The sequence below is a fragment of the Gymnoscopelus braueri genome (assembly GCF_963280865.1).
Source record: "Gymnoscopelus braueri genome assembly, chromosome: 18".
In the NCBI taxonomy this organism is placed as follows: Eukaryota; Metazoa; Chordata; class Actinopteri; order Myctophiformes; family Myctophidae; genus Gymnoscopelus; species Gymnoscopelus braueri.
The window spans coordinates 19,947,223-19,969,200 of record NC_137618.1 but is presented as its reverse complement, the minus strand read 5'-3'; the positions used below and the strand labels follow the sequence as shown (position 1 = coordinate 19,969,200).

General features: G+C 43.8%; 1 protein-coding gene across 1 annotated transcript in view; it reads left to right on the top strand.

The window, feature by feature from the left end:
- LOC308073730 (partitioning defective 3 homolog B-like) overlaps positions 1 to 21,978 on the top strand; it is a 381,612-nt gene that overhangs the window by 207,341 nt on the left and 152,293 nt on the right. Inside the window, exons 18-19 of the mRNA XM_080412818.1 lie at positions 16,765 to 16,980; positions 20,983 to 21,211. Of these exons, the coding sequence (XP_080268944.1) occupies positions 16,765 to 16,980; positions 20,983 to 21,211 (445 nt within the window). The remainder of the gene's footprint in view (positions 1 to 16,764; positions 16,981 to 20,982; positions 21,212 to 21,978) is intronic.

The following is a 21,978-nucleotide window of genomic DNA, read 5'->3' as shown; positions in this document are numbered from 1 at the left end:
TGTGTGTGTGTGTGTGTGTGTGTGTGTGTGTGTGTGTGTGTGTGTGTGTGTGTGTGTGTGTGTGTGTGTGTGTGTGTGTGAGAGGTTGAGGTGAAAGAGGAATGTATTTCTGACAGCTCTGCTGATGAGGTGCTTTGAGACGGAGAGAAAGAGAGAGAACAAAAGATAGAAAGGGTGGAGACAAGAGGGAGAGATGAGCCAGAGAAGAAGCACGAGGGAACAAAGAGAAGAGAAGAGAGGGATTGAAGAAGAGAGTGAATGAAAGTGAAGCAGACAGATGGAAAGTAAAGATGAACAGAGGAGAGGAGAGGAGAAAGTGACTGGTAGAGGACATGGTTGCTGGTTTTCGTCAAACCACTAATTGGAACAATGTGTGAGGACAGTTGAGTTGACAGTAAAATCCTCAGTTGTAATTTAACTCTGAGTCTACAAATTACACCCTCAGAGCTAACACTGAGGATTTTACTATGTACTGGGGTGGTTGTTTCTTTCTTTCTGTCTGTCTCTGTCTCTCTGTCTTTTCCTTTCATTCCTGTCTTCCTTCTTTCCAACCTTGCGTCCATATTTTCCTCCAAACACCTGCCTGCCTGTCTGTCTGCCTGTCTTGTCTGTCTGTCTGTCTGTCTGTCTGTCTGTCTGTCTGTCTGTCTGTCTGTCTGTCTGTCTGCCTGCCTGCCTGCCTGCCTGCCTGTGTGTTTAGAAGCATGTGTGGTGACTCAACGGTGTTCATTATCATCCTCCACACACCCACACTAGACCGTTAAGATAAACTGGAGGTCTCACGCAGTATTCTCATGTACATCTATTTAATAAACAAAGCCACTCTGCCTCTGTTCCAGTCTGCTGTTTTCATTTATCCTACACCCCCCTCTGTCTGTCTGTCTGTCTGTCTGTCTGTCTGTCTGTCTGTCTCTCTCTCTGTTTCTGTCTTGCCAACATCACTCAGGCTTACAGGCTGACAAACAGGGGAGCTTAGAATGAACAACAGCTCTCTGAAAAGATGTGTGTGTGTGTGTGCGTGTGCGTGTGCGTACATAAGTGTCTGTGTGTGTCTGCGTGTGTGTGTGTGCATGTGTGTGTGTGTGTGTGTGTGTGTGTCAGGGGAGGTGTTGTGTGTGTGTGATGTCGTGAGAGGACTGGTGCTGTCGATTGTCTGAAAGCCTCCCCAGTGAAACTTTTGACTTTGACAACAGTCACACACAGACAAGAGTGACAAAACTTAGAGACCGTAGATCTCACTGCTTAGTCTGTATAGAGAGCTACTGTAGATCTCACTGCTTAGTCTGTCTAGAGAGCTACTGTAGATCTCACTGCTTAGACTGTATAGAGAGCTACGGTAGATCTCACTGCTTAGTCTTTAGAGGACGACTGTAGCTCACACAAACGTATGAAAAAAAACGTATGTTTCTATATCAGTGGTGCTCAAACTTTTTCATTTGAAGGACCCCCAAAATGATATGTATTTGGCCGCCGACCCCCGTCTCAAAACATTTTGTTCCAGGGACCCCCCAGAAGCAAAGAATAGAGTTAAAAATGTTCACTTTAAACAATATATATTCAAAGATTTGCACGCATTTTCACGGGTTTTTCAAAAATAGCAGATCTACAAGCTCGTAGCGCGGCACTCGGTGCCGCGCTATGAGCTTGTATATCTGCTATTTTTGAATAGCCAATGTGTAAAAAATTGCTTTTTAGCTCAAATTAAAAAGTGACACAGTTCCAGGTCTTAAAGGGTTAATCTATACAGAGCTACTGTAGATCTCACTGATTATGTTAGTCTGCAGAGAGCTACTGTAGATCTCTCTTCTAGAGGACTACAGTACTATAAGTTGTGTGCCGTATCTGTCACTGCTTCTCTTAAGGCCGCAAAAATGACGCAATATAGTGGACTTCACCGCGCCATGCATACAGTACTTAGCATTCACGTACCGGCACGGCTCGGCATGAATTGGTTTGCGCCGTTTCAGCTGTTCTGTCTTTAAACTTGGCAAGTAAAATGAGCTGTGTGCGATTTAACCACGTGAACTTGCACGTTCTCTCAGAAACAGGACAGTAAAAAGTATTGATGTGTACTGTAATGTGAGAACACGATTGGTTTCCTGAAAAGGAAACCGCTGTGTTTTGCCGACAACGCTGTGTAACACATTGTTTCTACAAACGGCCATGGGAATGGGAATTGACTGAGACTGTGTAAGCCATGTCACAACTGGACTAATATGAAAAGGCAAAGGACCGTAGTCTGTCCAATATCTGGTCCTTCTAAACTGTGTATGTGTCCTGTACTTATTAGACGCTGTCATTACCTCTAGTCTCTCTCTCTCTCTCTCTCTCTCTCTCTCTCTCTCTCTCTCTCTCTCTCTCTCTCTCTCTGCTGCTCTCTCTGTTCCTCATACTCTCTATTCTTCAAATTATTTCTCATTATCTCAGCCTCTCTTAGACTTTACTGTTGATTTGTCCTGAAAGCCACCTTGTTGAGCTGATAGGGATTGATGGTTTAATTTGTTACAGAGAGAGCAATTTGCGAATGTGTGAGTGTGTGTGTGTGTGTGTGTGTGTGTGCCACCGCACATTAGCTCTTTACAAGAGCTTTTAGCCACAGAATTGAAACAGCTGAGCTAAGCAAAGTCTGCCCCTCCATCTTTTTGCCATTATACTTTCCTCTGTGTGCGTGTGTGTGTGTGTGTGTATGCGCACGTACGCATGAATATGCACTGGTGTGTATGTAGGTACTGTATGTGCTGGTACTGTACATGCACTCTCACAGCTGCACTAATGTCAACATGCAGTGTCTATGTTTTCCCTTGTCTGCCTATAGTGTGCGTGCGTGCGTGCCTGTGTGTGTGCGTGCGCACGCTCGCTCGCGCATACGCATGTGCTCACACATTCATACACACACACACACACACACACACACACACACACACACACACACACACACACACACTCACTATAGGCAGACAAGGGCCGTGTGCGTGTACCCGTACAGTACTTCAATAGGTTTCGAGTGTAGGTGCACTTAGCATTGCCGTATGTATTGGATGTCTCTCGTCCTGTACTCTACCTCCTTTGTGTCAAATCATGCCCTCTGACCCGTCCCCATCTCTCCCACTAAGCCAATAAAGGTGAGCGGTAATCTAAGAGATGGTTTTTGTACTGGTGATGCTGTCGTGGCTGGTTAGAGCCTCCATTCATCTCCATCCGTCCGCATGCACTGATCAGACAGATCCATCATGTGTGTCCTGATGTGATTTCATATGAGAGAAACAGAGGGGGGGGGGGGTGCGTTTGTTTCTGTGTCTAACTGCATGGACTAATCATGTTCAATAATCCATGATGGAATCATATTTGTAGCGTTTCTTCTGTGTGTGTGTGTGTGTGTGTGTGCGTGTGTGTGTGCGCATGTGCAGTTGTGCACATACTATTGTGTGTGTATCTAAGCCTCTCCCCGTATTCCTGTTTGTGTACACAGCAAATTCCTCAGAGTTAATGTAAAATTATGGAATTTAATGTGTATGTGGCTTCTATCAGTGTCTGTAATTTCCTGCGCGTGTGTGTGCATGCGTGCGTGCATACATACATACATACGTGTGTGTGTGTGTGTGTGTGTGTGTGTGTGTGTGTGTGTGTGTGTGTGTGTGTGTGCGCGTAAGGCCATAAATTACTGTCAAATGAATCAATGACTGATGTTGAATGCAGATTTGCTGCTCCTGGGCTGTGATCGTATGTCACATGTGGCATACCGCTACCTACACATTTATGGAATATACATTAGTCCACCTGGACCTGAGTGGATGTGCCTATAATTGTGTTTGTTTGAACCCCCCTGGAGTGCTGGATGAGCGGGGCGAACTGCATGAAGGCAATTGAGACTGTCAGATAATTTGTCAATCTCAGAAAATATGAGAAAAAGCATTTCTGGTCAGTAGTCATCGTCTAAAATGCTCTGGTACACACTGTGAATTCCAATTCATTATTATTGTTTCTGTTAGCTTGTAGATCTGTTGTAGATCTTGTTTTTGTTGTTTCACACCATCAAGTGACACCATCATGTGACGCTATTGAGTTTAACTACTTAAATTCTATACCGTCTGTCGGGTGGAAACCTCATATGTCCAAAACTGTTACTTTTCAGGATTCAAATTTTAAAGTAGCAAAAGTAGCAGATCTACAAGCTCAAAACGCGTCGCTTCGCGCCGCGTTTCTAGCTTGTGGATCTGCTATTGATGCTTTTGTGTGACGCTGTATGATCAAGTAGGGCGTTAATTAACGAAAAAACACAAAAAGTTAAAATATGGAGATAAGAGGTTTCTGCCCGACAGCAACGATATACTTAGTTGACTACGGACGCCCAGGTCTCTATAAAGTCCGCTCCTTTTTCACCTCGACCCGCAGGGCTCTATACTTGAATTGTTTGCTCCTTTTGTACTTCTACACCAAATCTCTTCGGAAATGGCCGATCTGCAAGCTCACAACGAACGCGCCGCGACGCTGTTGTGAGCGTGCAGAATAGGGACGCTAAGGCATTGGTTCTCAAAGTGGGGACCTTTGCATAATAAAGACTGCATTATAGTCAAGTGCTACAGGCTAAGGTAGAGTCTGAAGAGGTGAGTCTTCAGATTACGGCGGAAGATTGGGGGTCAGTCTGCAGTTCTAACTGCAATGGGGAGAAGAATCTGGATCGTGTGGAGCGTTGTCCCGGATGTTTTAGGGAAGGTTCAGACAGCTTCCCTGTGTTAGCTGATCTGAGTGAGCGGGGGGGGGGGGGTTGTAGTGCTGGATCAGGCTTTGAAGATATGGGGGTGTCATACCTCTGGTTGCTTTGTTGGCCAACATCAGTGTTTTGTACTCTGTGCGGGCAGTAACTGCATGGGAGCCAGTGGAGGGAGCGGAAAAGGGGGGGGAGACATGTACAGACTACAGACTCGAGTAACCGCTGCAATGTGTGCCTTGAATGAATGACTGTCCAGGACAACGACACAGAGGTTCTTGGCCGTTGGAACCGAAGGGGTTTAGGGACCTCAGGTTATGTCGAGTGGTGACAGAGTAGAGCGGGAGAAGGTTCTGAAGTGGTGATCAGAGATACGTAACAGAGAGGTTAGAGGGAGAGCAGGCTCTGGAGAACACAAGGTCCAATACATTACCAGCTCTATGAGTGGGAGGAGAAGGAGACGGGGAGAGGTCGATTGAAGACAGAAGGGACGTAAAAGGAAGATACTTCTCTGACAGTAGGTAGGTTGAAGCGAAGAACTCAAAGTGGGGACCTGCCATCTTCCAGAAAGGAGCTGATCAGAGCGACAGCCAACCCGAGAGAGAAAGATAGATTGATTGAGGGTGAGAGAGCTGAAGGCACACACACACTTATTTTGTGGAATTCTGGCGAATTCATGATTGATAAGATGCCAGACATACTGTACATACTTGTATCTGTAATGGTTGATAGCTCCTATAGCGAGAATGTGCCCATTCTCTGGTGTCAAACATGACACCAGAGAAAAACCCAGAAAGGTATTCTCATCTACTGACGGTGGGAGTCAATCAACATCACCAATCAGTGTAAAGTAATGAGGACAAGACGGCTTGTGTGTGTTCGGCAGCAAAGGTCGTCGGGATCGGGAGTCGAACCCGCGACACGCTGTCAGGCTTGATTATCAGCCTAGGTGCCCAGACGGTTACGCCAACCGTCCGGGCCTCCCCTGTGTATTCTTACTCTGGGCTTTCCCACCGTCCTTCAGCAGAATACATCATGTATAACTACTGTACATGAATGTACTTTAGTAGTGTGTGTGTGTGTGTGTGTGTGTGTGTGTGTGTGTGTGTGTGTGTGTGTGCGCGTGCGCGTGTGCGCGTGTGTGCGTGTGCTGGGTCCAGCGTTAACCAGTGGACAGCGGTGTCTGGACAATATGTGGACAGAGGATGATGTCACGGTCTGTGTGGTTTATAGCAGACATGCATTCATTCACAATGGAGCCCTGAGGGACCAGAAAGCCTCTCATTTCATCTAGTAGGAGTGCTTCACACATGCAGGCACGGATACACACACAATACACACAATTGCTTCTGAAAGTACCCCGAAACAACAAGGGCAGACAAGTACAAGTGTGCACACAGACATGCATACATGTGTGCCAAGCTATGTCGTATGATGGATTTTTATAAGGCACAGAGAGCTTATGGGTGAAAGAGCTAGGAAACATTAACTGGTTTCATAAAAGTCATACTTTTAAGGATGTTGATTTAATGTTATATGGGACCGGCATGTATGTTGAGTCATATTGGACAACTGTTCTAGGAGTCGGACATTTTGGTAAATGCTGGACCCGGTAGGACCTAAACGTTGGCCGTAGTTCTTATATTGACTCATATTATATTTCTCTGTAACACACAAGCAATGTTAATTAGTCTCATAGGAAGAAGAACACTTTTTTTTTCATGTCAAAATACATTATGTGCTTTAGCATGCACCCTGAATGGAGGCAAAACGGGAAAACTGCAGAAATAGAGATCCCAACATTCACAACGACCACTTTCCACCTGGCATGCCTCTTTTGGGCATGTCATTATAGGCTAAATGATTAAAAATAGTGAAAATAGTTGATCTACTAGCTCCCAACGAGCTCCATCGCGACATGTCGTGAGCTCGTAGATCGGCTATTTTCGCCCACGCAACACCAATATACGACAAAGTATAAAATAGGGCGCAAAATTACAATCGCATAATGTAATTTGATGTTGCAGAAGTTACTGTTGTTGTTCCAGCGCGGCTGTTTTTTTGTTGTGGCAGCCCAGTGTTAATCCAATCCCCGGCGTTCGTTTTGACTTTGAAAACAGCCTGCTTTGAAAACGGGCCTGCCAAAAAGAGAGCCTTGGGATTGTTTCACATTCTCTCCTCTCTATCTTCTCTTACATTCACGCTCTCATGAGGCTCCCGTTCTGTCTGTGTGTCGCCTCACACATCATCTCTCTCTGTCCCTCTCTCTCTCTCTGTTTCTCTCTACTCTACTCTCTCTCTCTCTCTCTCTCTCACTCTCTCTCTTTGTTTCTCTTTCTCTGGCTCTCCCTCTGGCTGTCAATGTCCGGCCTTCTTTCTCATCTCATTGCCTCCGACTCGCATCCCCCCTTCGTCCACATCTCTCTCTCTCCCCCTCCCTCCCTTCGGTGTCCCTCGCTCTCTAAAAGCAGCTTAATTCTATCATCTTACGCTTGGACAGCAGTAATTACATTTATGACACAAATCCTGCTACTCGCAGCAAAATATCCCATGTGCATGCGTGTGTGTGTGTGTGTTTGAGTCTATGTATGTGTGTGTGCACATTAATCACAAGTGTGTGTATGTGCGTGCACGTCTACATATCTGTGTGTGTGTGAGTGTGTGTGTGTGTGTTTGTGTGTACTCTCCATTCCCTGATAACCTAGCTAGCTTAAAACCATTAAACTAGTTACAATAGAATAGGGCTCCTTTCATCCTATACCATCCAGCCGTACGCCAGGTTTGGACTGAGACGCCTCTCCGTCAGTCCGACTTTACCTGTCTACAGTAGAGTAAACGCGACCACACTGACTCTCAACGTGGGGTCTGGGGACCCCCAGGGGATCCCCAGGTTAAATGATTGATAGTTAGGAACCAAAATGGACACTTACGGTTGTGTAAATCTGAGAATCTCAGTGTTAAATTAACACAAGAAAGAGGCTTTTACAATGCAGATTGGAGCACCAGGAAGGCCCCCTAAACCCATTTTAATACAGTACTGTATATACGATGGGGAATTGTGGCCTAATAAATATCAAACTGGGGGGTCCTTGAAGAAGGTTGATAATCACTGGTTTATCATACAGCAATTCTTCAGTTGGGTGAATTAGCCCTTAATGAACAGTGCAGTAATGTACAGTGCACCGTACAAGCGCCGCAGTTAATTGTTTAACCCTGATTCTGCAGAAAATTTGTGGAAAATGTTTTATGTGGAATTTAGCAATCTCCTGAAGTGCATGACCAAAATGTTGATTCAGTGAAATACAAGTCACATGTGCCTATTCAGCGATAAAAGCTGGATTATCTACTGTACAACGAATATGACTTAAAGACACACGGTACACCAAATGCTTATTTAGACTCATGTCATCTCATTTAGAGTTGCCAAGTATTGAATATGATCCGTTCAGAGGCTGTTGGCAATTTCATACACAGTAAAATCCTCAGTGTTAATCTCTAGTGTAAAAAATTACATAAATGTTAAACTAACACGGAGGGTTTTTAATGTGTACACACAGTTTGGGAGTATGAAAACAGCGGATTATCTTTTGAATGTGATTACAGTGCGTAATACCTCCAACATACAATGTGCTTCAACGTTGTGTCTTTGGGCGGCCTTGATTCTTGTGTCGCTGGCAGCTGGAAGACCGTGGATTATTTTTGTATGTACATTTGCGTTTTGAAGCCAATTCTCAGAGACCACACACTATTAGCCAAAGTTTCAAAGGCAGTTTGCATGTCACTTGTCTTGAACCACTTAAACCCAGTACTTAGTTGACTGGATTTACAAGGGCTCCACTAATAGCCCCCCCCCCCCCCCTCCTATTTTCACTCTACACTAAATATCTTCACTGAAAATAGCTGATCTACAAGTAATCAGTCGTGAGCTTGTAGATATGCTGTTTTCGCCGAATGTTTCCCCCAGAATAGGTACGCTATAGGGTTCAAATGGTTAAAGTATTGGTTTGGTGTCCTTTTATACCCTATGTTGACCAATTTTCTTCTTGGCTGAGCTTCAGGCAAATGTATTTTTATGGCGTGGTGGTGGTAGCCTAAGGCTAAGCTGTCTAGAATAGGGGTTGTCTATGTACATCTGTTCCCTCAAAAGTAGACCAATCTCAGCTACAGTGTGCATGAAAGCCTTAAATTCACAATGAAGTGAAACAGTGTTGATTTTGACAGCACATTTTGATTCAGTTTTAGTCATAGTCTTTCGAATAGAATTCCATTTAGTTTTTTTAGTCGCCTGAAATTTTTTAGTTTTTGTCTAGTTTTAGTCGACTAAATATCATAAGATTATAGTCGACCTACAGTTGATTTAGTCGACTAAAATGTATTTTGGCGGGCCTTGATGGCGTCGTAAGGGCTGATTTTACATTTGGTTGCATGCTGAAAATAGCCGATCTACAAGCTCACAACACGTCGCAGCGCGACGCGTTGTGAGCTTGTAGATCTGCTATTTTCAGAGCGCAACACCCGAGCGCAACCAAACGTAAAATGACTTGTCTTTTAGTTCTACTGGATCTCTTCTCCACTAGTCCCTCCCTAACATTTTGTCTAGTTTTTATTTATTGACGAAATTGTCAATATATTTCATCTTAGTTTTTAGTCACCATAGCTTAGTTTTTATTTAGTTTTCGTCAGTGAAAAAAGGTAGCCGACGAACATTTTTCATCAGTTTTAGTCGACGAAATCAAATCAACACTGAAGTGCAAGTCACAAAGACAGCGAAAGATGGATGGTATTACAGATGCTTGTTGTTATTGGTGAGGTCTAAAGACCGTTTGGACAAATTAGGTGTAGACCGTCGATCACCACACTATAGGACATGAACACAAGCATTGTGATTTGTGCGACTTCATTCACAAACTGCACATAATACAGGATTAACTTTCTATCAATAGGCTAAAGATTGGACATGGGCGGCCACCCTGTTATGTCTTGTTTTCAATGACCATTAGCTTGAAGCGAGTTGCCTGTTGTATACACAGTACTGTATGTGTTGTGAAGTTGATGGTCAGAATCCTTAAAGACGCCTTTCTATCACTTGCTATAGGTGAGTGGTCCCGAAGTACAGTAAGTTGCTAGTTTGTTGTTGCTTTTTAAAAGTCACCTAACCCAATTAATCATATTTGAACTGGGGACCCCCCACCTTGACAAACACTTGGAATTGTAGTAGTTGAGTCACTTACAGTTACAATTTGGTTTGACTCTAAATGCAGTGAAAATAGCCAATCTACAAGCTCACAACGCCTCGCAAATGCAAGGCTTTGTGAGCTTGTACATCAGCTATTTTCACAATTTACCTTTTTCTTACTACTGACGCATCAATCTCCCCCCCCCATTTTAGAGGTATTAAAAACAATCCTGTAATACACTGGTTTGTTTGCTGTTGAGTGAGAGAACAATGTTGCATATTATATCATCTCCCGGTGGGGTCCCGACCCACAGTTTGAGAACCAATGATCTATAACTGCCAGTAACGTAAAACTTGCATAACTCTCCTCCGTGCCTTTGGTTTTAACCCATTCAATCCGAGAACGCATCTACAAATGTCTTCTAAATCCTAACAGTTTTCTGAAAAAAACTTATGTTGCTACTGTATATCAGTGGCTCTCAAACTTTTTCATGTCAAGGACCCCCAAAATTGTTTGTATTTGGCCACGGACCCCCATCTGAAAATATTTTGTTCCAGGGACCCCCAGAAGCAAAGATTTTAGTCAAAAATGTTCCCCTTAAAAATATATATATTCATTGATTTGCACACATTTTCAAGATTTTCCAAAAATAGCAGATCTACAAGCTCTTAGCGCAGCACTCTGTGCCGTGCTATGAGCTTGTATATCTGCTATTTTCTCGGTTTGAATGGGTTAAAATGTAATTGCATAGAAAGTGGTCAGATCTGCTGTTTTAACACTGCCTACGGGCATCTCCTCACATGAAACTTGGCACATCATTCCGTTGAGTGGGCCTGGGTTGTACACATACTGTAGTGTAGCACTGACTTTTGACTTTTAGTGGGAGGCCGTGTGCGGATCGTTTTTTAACGACGTCGTTTGTAACAGTGAACAACGGCGGACGAATCTCTGCTGTGCCATGAAAACTGTATCTCTAATTATGGTCGAATCCATTCTTTCTGCACTTTCGTCTTTCTGTCGATCGTATACATTCAGCAGAGCTCACTCACTTCAACTTGTTGAAGAGAAAGTCAATTGCAAGTACCGTATGATGATCCTAGGGGTCATATGGTATTGATAAATGCCTATATTAATATTTCACATTCGGTGGGGATCAGTGTGAAAGTAAGTTGAACAAAATAAATAAATAAAGTACATTTATGAGTCCTTAAGACAAGTTCTCAGAGGTTGAAATGGAGTTTTTTGGGCGCAGCCAGTTAATGGCATAAAGACATCGACAGAATCGCAGCTAGGAGGCCGAAGGTTTAGCATCAAAAAATGCAGCACGCTCGACACAGCGAAAGCACAACATTTCTCTGCTAAAAGACCCAAAAACCTTCTCTGATTATGCTACAGTGCATTGCACTCCCGTTGCCTCAAGCTGTAGAACCGGGAGAGAGAGGACCTTCTGTGTTTGTTTGTTTATACTTGCTGCAGTGTGGGCTTAACCCTTTCAGACCGGGAACGCATCGCTGTCATTTTAAGATTTATTTGGGCTATTAAAAAATAGCAGATATACAAGCTCATAGCGCGGCACTGAGGCATTATGAGCTTGTCGATCTGCTATTTTTGTAAAATCGTTAGAGTTTTTGCAAATCTTTGAATATATCTTTTTTAAAGCGAACATTTATAACTGTCAAATGTCTCAACAAATGTCTTAAATTTTCTGAAAAACTATTCTTGCTATGTCAATGGTGCTCAAAGCTTTTCTTGTCGTGGTCCCCCTGAACTTATATGTTTTTGGCCGCCGGTCCCCATCAAAATGTGTTGTTCCAGCGACACCCCAGACGCAAAGATTTGAGTTAAAAATGTTGTTTCAAAATATGTATTCAAAGATTTGCGGTTATAGCTAAAAAAACTAATCTAAAATGACACAGTATGAGTTCCCGGATTGAATGGGTTAATCTGACCGTGTAACACTGACTCGTGACATGGAGTGGGAGGACACAGCTCATTGTGTGTAACTCTGAGTTCACATCCATCGTGTGCCGTATGACTGCTAATGCACCAAAAGCTCCAATTCCCTCCAGTTTCATTTGCTTCTCGAAAACTGAAAATGTACGGGGTCATTCACGCACCGAGTCCATGGAACCCATTCAAACACCATTATACTTGCTTTCTTCTCAAAGAAGTATAGCGCCCTCAAAATGTAAAACAAACAGTTCAGTTGATAATCTTAGATAACTGCCAGCTCGAGTGTGCGTGGGCTTGAAACGACCATGAATCTCTTGACTTTGGCCATTTTCCATGGCACGACCTTTTTGCTCTCATCTTTATAGAAATCTTCTGGGTTGCTGAAAAGTCATGAGCACCTCATTGAAGTGGGGCACAGCATCACACACACACACTTCTAACAGAGGAGCAGTGTAACAGAGGACTCTGTCACGACTTCGATGTGGTATTAAAGGACTGTATTATTCGTTAGGTACTACTGGCTCCTGGGACTGTCGCAAGTAGTGTGGTTGTTTGGGGCTGAGACGAGCGGCTCAGCTAACTATGAGATTCTAGGAAGCTCCTCTGGGAATGGTTCTTCCAGGTATGGCTCTATCTAGGAATAGTTCTTCTAGGTAAAGCTCTATCTCAAGTCTCCAAGTATTCTTCAGGTGGTTATCCTACAGCTGGTCTGCTGGCCGCTCCCGCGTTCCTCTGTACTTATGGGTGGGACATGGTGTCGTATGATCTTAGGGCGACGTCACATTGGCGTTACGTCCTTAATCGTCATCGTCGTCTTGGCAACAAGCAGACTTTACACAAATCGTTGCTGTCGGGCAGAAACCTCTTATCTCCATATTTTAACTTTTTGTGTTATATTGTATTACTCCGCTCCAGGTCTCGCTATGGGAGAGCGCCCTCTAGCGCGAACACTAGAGGGCACGCTCCCATAGCGAGAGCTCTCGCTTCGTATTTCATATAACCGGGGTTACGATAGTAACCCATAGTTTTTTCATAAATTAATGCCCTACTTGGTCATACTACAGCGTAGTGCTGCACGATTAATCGAAAAAAGATCGTGATCTCGATTCAGACACCTATGCAATCTCGATTTTAGATTATGACGATTTTTTTTTTCAATAAAAAAATAAAAAAAGGTTTTTTTTTTTTTTTTTTGCTTAATAATTTTATATTTACAAGAGAATTGTGTGAGAATCGTGTGAGAATCGTGTGAGAATCGTGATCTCAATTCTTATGGAGGAAAATCGTGATTCTCATTTGAGCAAGAATCGTGCAGCCCTACTACAGCGTCACACAAAAGTATCAAAAAGTAGCAGATCCTCAAGCTCGAAACGCGGCGCGAAGCGACGCGTTTTGAGCTCGAGGATCTGCTACTTTTTGATACTTTTGAATTTGAATCCTGAAAAGTAACAGTTTTGGACGTATGGGGTTTCCACCCGACAGAGACGATATACAGTACATGTCCTATTGTGCATGCTTACATAGATACATGAAAACACACACGCACACACACACACACACACACACACACACACACACACACACACACACACACACACACACTTTCCTTTGGTTACCTGTCATTTGCCGCCCATCTCCTGTCGCCCCAGCAGCACACTCAAATTATTCATGTGCATAAATTCCGTGTCCATTACTATCTAGCGGGATGCTGCTGTTGGGGGGGGGTGGAGGGGGGGCGGGGTGTGTGGGGGTGAGTATGTGTGTGTTTGCTTAATGACTATTTAAATGGATGTGGAAGTCACATCACTCCTCTGATCTGGTCTGCTGTGACACACACACACACACACACACACACACACACACACACACACACACACACACACACACACACACACACACACACACACTCGCGCATAGCAGTGGTGTGCGCTGTGAATCATTAGGTAAAGTGATGCAGGTCCAACTATCATGAATCACAGAAGCATCGTATCGACAAGCCGCAGCAAGCATGGAATCCCAATCCTGTGTGTGTGTGTGTGTGTGTGTGTGTGGGCGTGTCCCGTTTTAAAACTGGCAGCGAGCCCAGTATCCTTTGCCCCCCATTTTTCTCTGTCATTCCCTCCTTCTCTCACTTCATTCACTGCTCTCCTGCCTCCCTCGCCCCGTTCTCTCTCCCAAGATGATTTTCCAGAGTGGACTTGTATTTGCTTATCTCCCTCTATTCATTTTTCATTCCTCCACTCCCTCCCTCCCTCCCTCCTGCCCTCATCCCTCTCTCACTGTCACCAAACACCACACCAGACCTCTCAATGTATTGTATACAGATACACATAAACCTGTTTGCACAGACAAACACACAGGCTAAATGTATGTGTGGTCAGGTGATATGACAAGCGTGCGCACACACACACACGTACGCACACGTACGCACACGTACGCACACGTACGTACGCACACACACACACACACACACACTCTCTCTCTCTCTCTCTCTCTCTCTCTCTCTCTCTCTCTCTCTCTCTCTCTCTCTCTCTCTCTCTCTCTCTCTCTCTCTCTCTCTCTCTCTCTCTCTCTCTCTCTCTCTCTCTCTCTCTCTCTCTCTCTCTCTCTCTCTCTCTCTCTCTCACACACACACACACACAACGTTCTCCTGATTAATGTGGCAAATACCAAAACAGAGGAGCTAGCTCACGCATGCACATGTTTAAAGGTGAACTTCCCGCCCACACGCACACGCCTTGTATTGCCTGCATCTACTGTGTCAATGCATGTCTCAGCTATGGAATGGCACACGGCCTGTATTTCAGCTCAAACCTCCGTTCTCATCAGCGCCTTGCTCTCAGTCTCCGCTGAATACTTGCATCATCCATCCATCCATCCATTTCTCCTCCATCACTCTTTATGCTTGTTTTGGGTACCTGCTTCCCTCCCTGCTTCCCTTGCATCCTACCTCCCTGCCTCCGTCCCTGCTAAGCCCATGCATTTTCATACATGTTTCAAAAATAGCGTAAATACCTCATCTACAAGCTCACAACATGTTGCAACACGTTGCAACATGTTGCGACGAGATGTACTCTTTTGGCCATAGTACATCTCACATCTGCCCTGTGCAATTCTGTCTTGTGTTGTGTTTACAAACATGAATATAATTTCACCATTTTGTTAATCGCAATTATTTTGTATGACGATTAATCGTCGAGTAAAATGTCACGATCGTGACAGCCCTAGTCCCTCCCTCCCGGCCTGCCTCCCTGGGTCTAATATCCTCCACAGTGTGCTTGTGGTGATGGATGGAGAGGAGTGGCGGAGGAAGCAGACCTCACATCCATCATAAACTCAGCAACAGCATAGTTAAAACCTAACTTCACCTCTCTATCGCTCGTGCTCCGCTCGGCAGAGTTCGGGGCCTAGCTTGACTCAACACCCAGCCTCCTTTTGCTACCTGCCATTTAACTCTGAGAGTGTACAAATGTAACCCAATGGACCCGTGAGGGTCCATTGGGTACACTCTCAGAGTTACACATGGATTTGACTGTGTGGAGGAAAGAATTACACGATTGAGGAGAAAGCATATTTTGAGTGGCCATACTTCATACTTTTATTTATTTATTATTCTGAAATTATTGTGAAATGTGTGTGATTTCTTCCGTTAACTCTTTCACTGCCAGGAATTAATGAATTAATTCATCCGTCTAACGTCCCCTTGCCACAGAAAACGGCGATTTTACTGTACCTCCATGACCGGCGTCCTCTCGGAGATTGGCTCATTACACGCACGGGGGTCCGGTAGAATCGGGGGGGGGGGGGGGGGGGGGGGGAGAATGTCCGGCCGCGATCCTCCATTCCAGAGCTACAGTATATGGCCGTTTGAATGTGGCTTGTCTTTTGAAAAACAAGCAGAAAACGTTTGTGATTTTTTTGCTGTTGTGATCACGTGATTTCTGGGTGTACTCTTCTCCTCCGCCCCCCCACCCCCCGACCAAAGAATTCTCGTCAAATCTCGTCCTTGGCGGTGTGGGCGAATTCTCGTCAATTATCAATTCTCAAAAGTGCCCAAACCAGGCCAGACGGGGACACAGGCATGTTGAGCTGCCTCTCCAACGCTGTGGCCACATCCTACATGACGTCAATGCCGACAGGCCCCAATTTTTTTCCATGCGAAATGGTCCCTAATGTCTTTTTGGAAAAAGCTTTGTGTAGATTTGCCGGAATAATAGCCCACGGCAGTAAAGTGATACTACATTTGGGCCAAGTGGGTACTAGGGGAGAAATAAAAGAGAACGTTTCAACTTCAAAGCTGGCCTGGCTCCTGTTTTCAAATTCCGTCTTTGGCCAGCAGGCAAATCAGCGATGGTGGTAAAGTAACTAAGTACATAAACTGAAGTACTGTACTTAAGTACAATTTTTTGTTACTTTTACTTAACTGGAGTATTTGTCTATACTTTTACTTTTACTCCACTACATCGCAAGGGCAAATATTGTACTTTTACTCCGCAACAATTATTTGAAAACTTCAGTTACTAGTTACTTTGCAGATATAAATTATTACATTATAAAACAAACATTAACCAATTTAGCCCTATTGTATACCTAGGCTATTTAAAAATAGCCGATCTACAAGCTGTTTGAAAATAGAAGATCTACGATGCGACGATGAGCTTGTTAGATCTGCTATTTTCAAACATTTTAGTACTTTTACTTTTGGTATTTTAAGTACATTTTGATACCAATACTTTTTGTACTTTTACTCAAGTAAATATTTTATTCCGGACTTTTACTTGTAACAGAGTACTTGCAGTATTGATACTTGTTGATACGTGGCTACCGCCCAACCAGACTAACCGAGAATCTCTCTCTCTCTCTCTCTCTCTGTGTGTCTCTCTCCCCCTCTCTCGCTCCATCCGTCTTTGTCTCTCTCTCCCTCAGCCCCTTCCCCTCCCGTGGAGCTGGGTCCCACCCTGGGCCTGAAGAAGTCCAGCTCTCTGGAGAGTCTCCAGACGGCCATGTCGGAGGTCAGCCGCAAGAACGAGCTCCTCCCCTTCCACCGCCCGCGCCCTAATATGGTCAGAGGAAGAGGCTGCAACGAGAGCTTCCGGGCGGCCATCGATAAGTCCTACGACGGGCCGGCTGAGGACGACGATGGTAAGACGGATGAAGAGAGGGTATAGGGTTTCAGTCAGTGCATGGTGGAAAAAGTACTATATTTTTTTTAACTTATGGACAAGTATCACTACTGCAGTATAGAAATACTCTGTAGTATAAAAATACTCTGTTACACATTAAAAGTCCGGAATTCAAAATGTACTTGTGTAAAAGTTCAAAAGTATTGGTATCAAAAGGTACTTAAAGTACCAAAAATAAAAGTACTCATTATGCAGAAGGTCCCATTTCACAAGTTTTCAAATGTAAAATGTATAAAAATCCTTTGAAAATAGCAGATCTACAAGCTCACGACGCGTCGCCTTGCGAGCTTGTAGATCTCCTATTTCAAATTGCCAAAGTATGTATACTGTGTGTAAGTGGTGTTGTAATAATAATCAAAATCTACAAAGTAACTAGTAACTAAAGCTTTCAAATAATTGTAGTGGAGTAAAAGTACAATATGTGTCTCTGAGATGTAGTGGAGTAGAAGTAAAAGTACTGAAAATTGGAAATACTCCAGTAAAGTAAAAATACCTCAAAAAGTACAGTACCTGAGTAAATGTACTCAGTTACTTTACACCACTGATTTCAGTATGCATGGCTATACGATTGTGTGTGTGTGTGTGTGTGTGTTTGTGTGTGTGTGTGTGTGTGTGTGTGTGTGTGTGTGTGTGTGGTGCGTGACTTTTACAAATGCATATCTGTGCATTGCTGCAAAGAGGAAAGGTCTTTGCCTGCAACACAGAAGAGATATTCTCTGCTTCTTAATTCCGCAGAGGAGAGAGAATACACTCCAGGAAAAAATGAATATAACGAATGCTAACCATGTTTATTCATTTGTGTCTGCCGTTTGTACAGAATAGATTAGAGGCAGAGATTGAATTCGAGGGGATTTTTTTTGGTGGCTCGCTCCGGGATAGCTGTATCTCTGTCAATGCCTTCCCGTCTCTATTAGAGTTCATTCAAATTCGGGCTAACCAGGACTAATTTACATAAGCCTGCACTGAAAAAAAAGTGCTTACTACTCACAAGGCTCACAGGTGAAACATCTCTCCTTTGTCTAGGAGGCCCTCAGCCTTATTTTCGCTAGCACAGACATTACCTTTGTTCCCCCCTAGAGCAGCTTTGAAAAATCCCCTCCGACGTTCAACTGTGTCGATTCAGAGGCACTTTTCTTGAAACCAAGGTTTCATTTCTGCAGCCCCACATTAAGCCCCGGTTTATACTTCAACGAGCGGAGGTGTAGCGCGCCATAAATAGCCGATCTACAAGCTCACCGCGCGCTCGTAGATGGTCCATTTTAGCCGCGCATTTCACATTATCTGCAGCTCACTTGTGTCAGTCAACACCAGAGTAATGAGTCAGGTGACTTGACTCACACAGGATAGAAGTAATAGGACGTGTCAACACCCCGCTCCCCCCAACACACACACACACACACACACACACACACACACACACACACACACACCCCTATCATGTTCATATGCACACAAACACAGAGCAATCGTGTCTGTCACCGTTTTTATAACAAGTTCACACTTTGAAAGCTGTTGTTAATTGACAGGGCACAGTTCTCTGAAACATTATGCTCTCTCTCTCTCTCTCTCTCTCTCTCTCTCTCTCTCTCTCTCTCTCTCTCTCTCTCTCTCTCTCTCTCTTACACACACACACACACACACACACACAGACACACACAGACACAGACACACACACACACACACACACACAGAAAAACATTAGTGTCCATTTAGAAGAAGGAGTGCAGACGGAGTGTGTTATGTTTGTTTGTTGTCTTGGACTGATGTGACTCTTTAAGCCTTGAGATGGTGCACTGGCTGCATAAGATAACATGTGTGTGTGTGCGCGCGCGCACGCGCACACACACACATAATAGTAATACAAATTTGTGTGGATCAAAGCTGTGGACATTGCTTCACAGTTTTAATGTTTTTTTGCATCATGGAGAGAAAGGACACACACACACAATTTCATGTTATTGCTTGACAGTCTCCCCCCCCCCCTGGTAGTGGTAATTGACGTCTAAATGAAGTTGACCCTCAATTCCAATAAAGCAGTTTGATTTGGTTGTGGTTGTCTTTCAAACTCTGACAGGTGGTGTTTGAAAAAGCTGCTCTGCTAATTACACATCAGAGTCTCATCTTCCTTCCCTTTTTAAAGTGTGTGTGTGTGTGTGTGTGTGTGTGTGTGTGTGTGTGTGTGTGTGTGTGTGTGTGTGTGTGTGTGTGTGTGTGTGTGTGTGTGTGTGTGTGTGTGTGTGTGTGTGTGTGTGTGTGTGTGTGTGTGTGTGTGTGTGTGTGTGTGTTGTGAGCAGGTGTCCAGGCATTATGTGTGCGTGTGCCTGAGTCCGTTGTCATACACTGTGTGTGATAATTGTAATTCCGGGCCATGCCTCCACTCTGTCTAACAAGTAATGAGGCGTCAAAACTTACTCATCTAGCATTTTTCCAGTCTTAAATAACGGTTATTTAATTTACTGTAAAGTTATTAATTGCGCTCTTTTGAATAAAGAAATGGGTGTGTGCGCGTGCGTACGTGTGCAACTGTCTACCAGATTTTTTCCAAACCCTCAATCTAATAGGTGTTCATCGCAAGGGTAGTCACAATTGTGACATTAAACAAATCTCACCTCTTTTGACCCTGCATGTTATGAATAGTGTTAAAGCCACTTTAGATAACAGTGTTTACTAAACTGTGATACCGTCCTGCTATTGTATACTTTGCTACTATCTTGAATCTCAGAATTTATTTCAAAATGTTACTTTGTGTGACTTTTTAAGTCTTGCAGTTGCGAGGCCAGGCTCCCAGTTACATTTAGATATCGTCTTTGTCGGGTGGAAACCTTATATGTCCTAAACTGTTACTTCTCAGGATTCACATTCAAAAGGGTCAAAAGTAGCAGATCAACAAGCTCGAAACGCGACGCTTCGCGCCGCGTTTCGAGCTTGTTGATCTGCTGCTTTTGATGCTTTCATGTGACGCTGTAGTGTGATCAAGTAGGGCGTTAATTTACAAACAAAACACAAGAAGTTAGAATATGGAGATAGGAGGTTTCTGCCCGACAGCGACAATATGTCGGTCCCGTATGAGCCTGAGTACAGCCTTAGATCCTCCGTCAGAGTCATCTTGGTTGTTCCTCAAACTGGCCTCATTACCTTAGATCCCGGGGGGGGAACAACCCTTTGGAACGCCCTGCCTGAGGATCTAAGGCTTCCTTTAAATCACTTCTGAAAAACATACTTTTATTTCAAGGCCTTTTCATACTGTTTATTTATTATCGTATCTGTTTATTGTCTCTCTTTTATTCCGGCTTATCTCCATTCATGCCTTTGTGCTTTCTATTTGTTTTTAATGGAAGTTTATTTGAGTTTTTGTTTGATTTGTTTTTGCTTTTGTTTACCATTTATTTTCTTCTTTCATGTTGTGTTGTTGAAATTGTATAATTTTTTTTATAAAGCACTTTTAGCACTGTTTTTAAAAGTGCTACACAAATATAGTTTTATGATTATTGTGATTATTGTGATTATTATGACGACACCACAGTCGATTGACATTTTTAAAAAGGGCCTAAAAACCTTCCTTTTTAACAAGGCATTTGCATAGACAGAGATGTAGTTGTTTTATTTTTATTTTAAACTTCTACTGTGCCTGCTGACTTGATCTGAATTTTATTCATTTCACTGTTTTACTTTTTTATTGTTGTTTTCTCTTTCTTTTTATGTTTTTTTTTCCTGTAGCACTTTGAGATTTGCTTCAAATATAAAGTGCGTTACAAATAAAATTTATTATTAAAATTTATTATGATGATTATTATTCTTACTACTACACCTGCCAATTTTTACACATTGGGTTTAGGGATGCCAAATTGCGCAAAGTAAAAAAAAAAGACAGTCATCATTTTCCCATCACTGCCTTTCTTTTAATATAACTCTCTATCTCCTCCTCTTCGTCCCCCTCTTCCTTCTCCTCCTCTTCGTAAAGACGACGGCACGGACCAAAGTTCGGGCAGGGACACCCCCGCCAGCAGCTCGTCCCGCCAGGGAGCCGGGGATCAGGCGGAGGACAAGGACAAGAAAGACAAGAAGAAGAAGGCCAAGGCCAAGAAGAAGGAGAAGAACAAGGGGAAGGGGAAAGAGAAAGAGAAGAAGAAATCGGAGGAGGTGGAAGAGCCAGAGAAGAAGAACAAGAAGAAGGGCTTTGGTCTGCTGAGGTGAGTGAGTGTGCAATGCATGTGTGCGTGTGTGTGTGTGTGTGTGTGTGTGTGTGTGTGTGTCATGTATCTGTAGCGTGTCCGTAGTTCAACTACAGTTCTTACTGGTCCATTTGGATTCCGTTTGTGCACTCTCAGAGTTAAATCAACACTCAGGATTTGACAGTGTAATCGTTTTAGCCATAATTACCACAAACCACTAGAGTTCCTCTCGGGTGGGGGAAGGGGAAGCTGCTGGGACAGCAAAACAAGACTATGCTCTTCAATCACAAACATGTGAACCATGAAACCTCTGCACAGGCTCCAGTCTTTCCTCTACAAATGAACCATTTGAACCGTTTCAATCTCCTGTCCACTCTCTCTCTCGCTGTGTGTGACACACACACACACACACACACACACACACACACACACACACACACACACACTGTGTGTGTGTGTGTGTGAGACACACGCACGCACGCACGCACGCACGCACGCACGCACGCACGCACGCACGCACGCACGCACGCACGCACACGCACACACTGTGTGTGTGTGTGCATTCAACTCACTCCTATAGTCTTCCTATCCTAGTGTCTCCATGCATGTACTGCATGCCAGTGGTTCTAAAAAAAAACCATAATGTATATATTTGGCCGTGGACCCCCATCTGAAAAAGCTTTGTGCCAGGGACCCCCCAGAAGAGAAACAAAAAGCAAATATTTTCAACAATATGTACAAGCTTGTAGATCTGCAATTTTTGACTAGCCAACATACAAATGGAT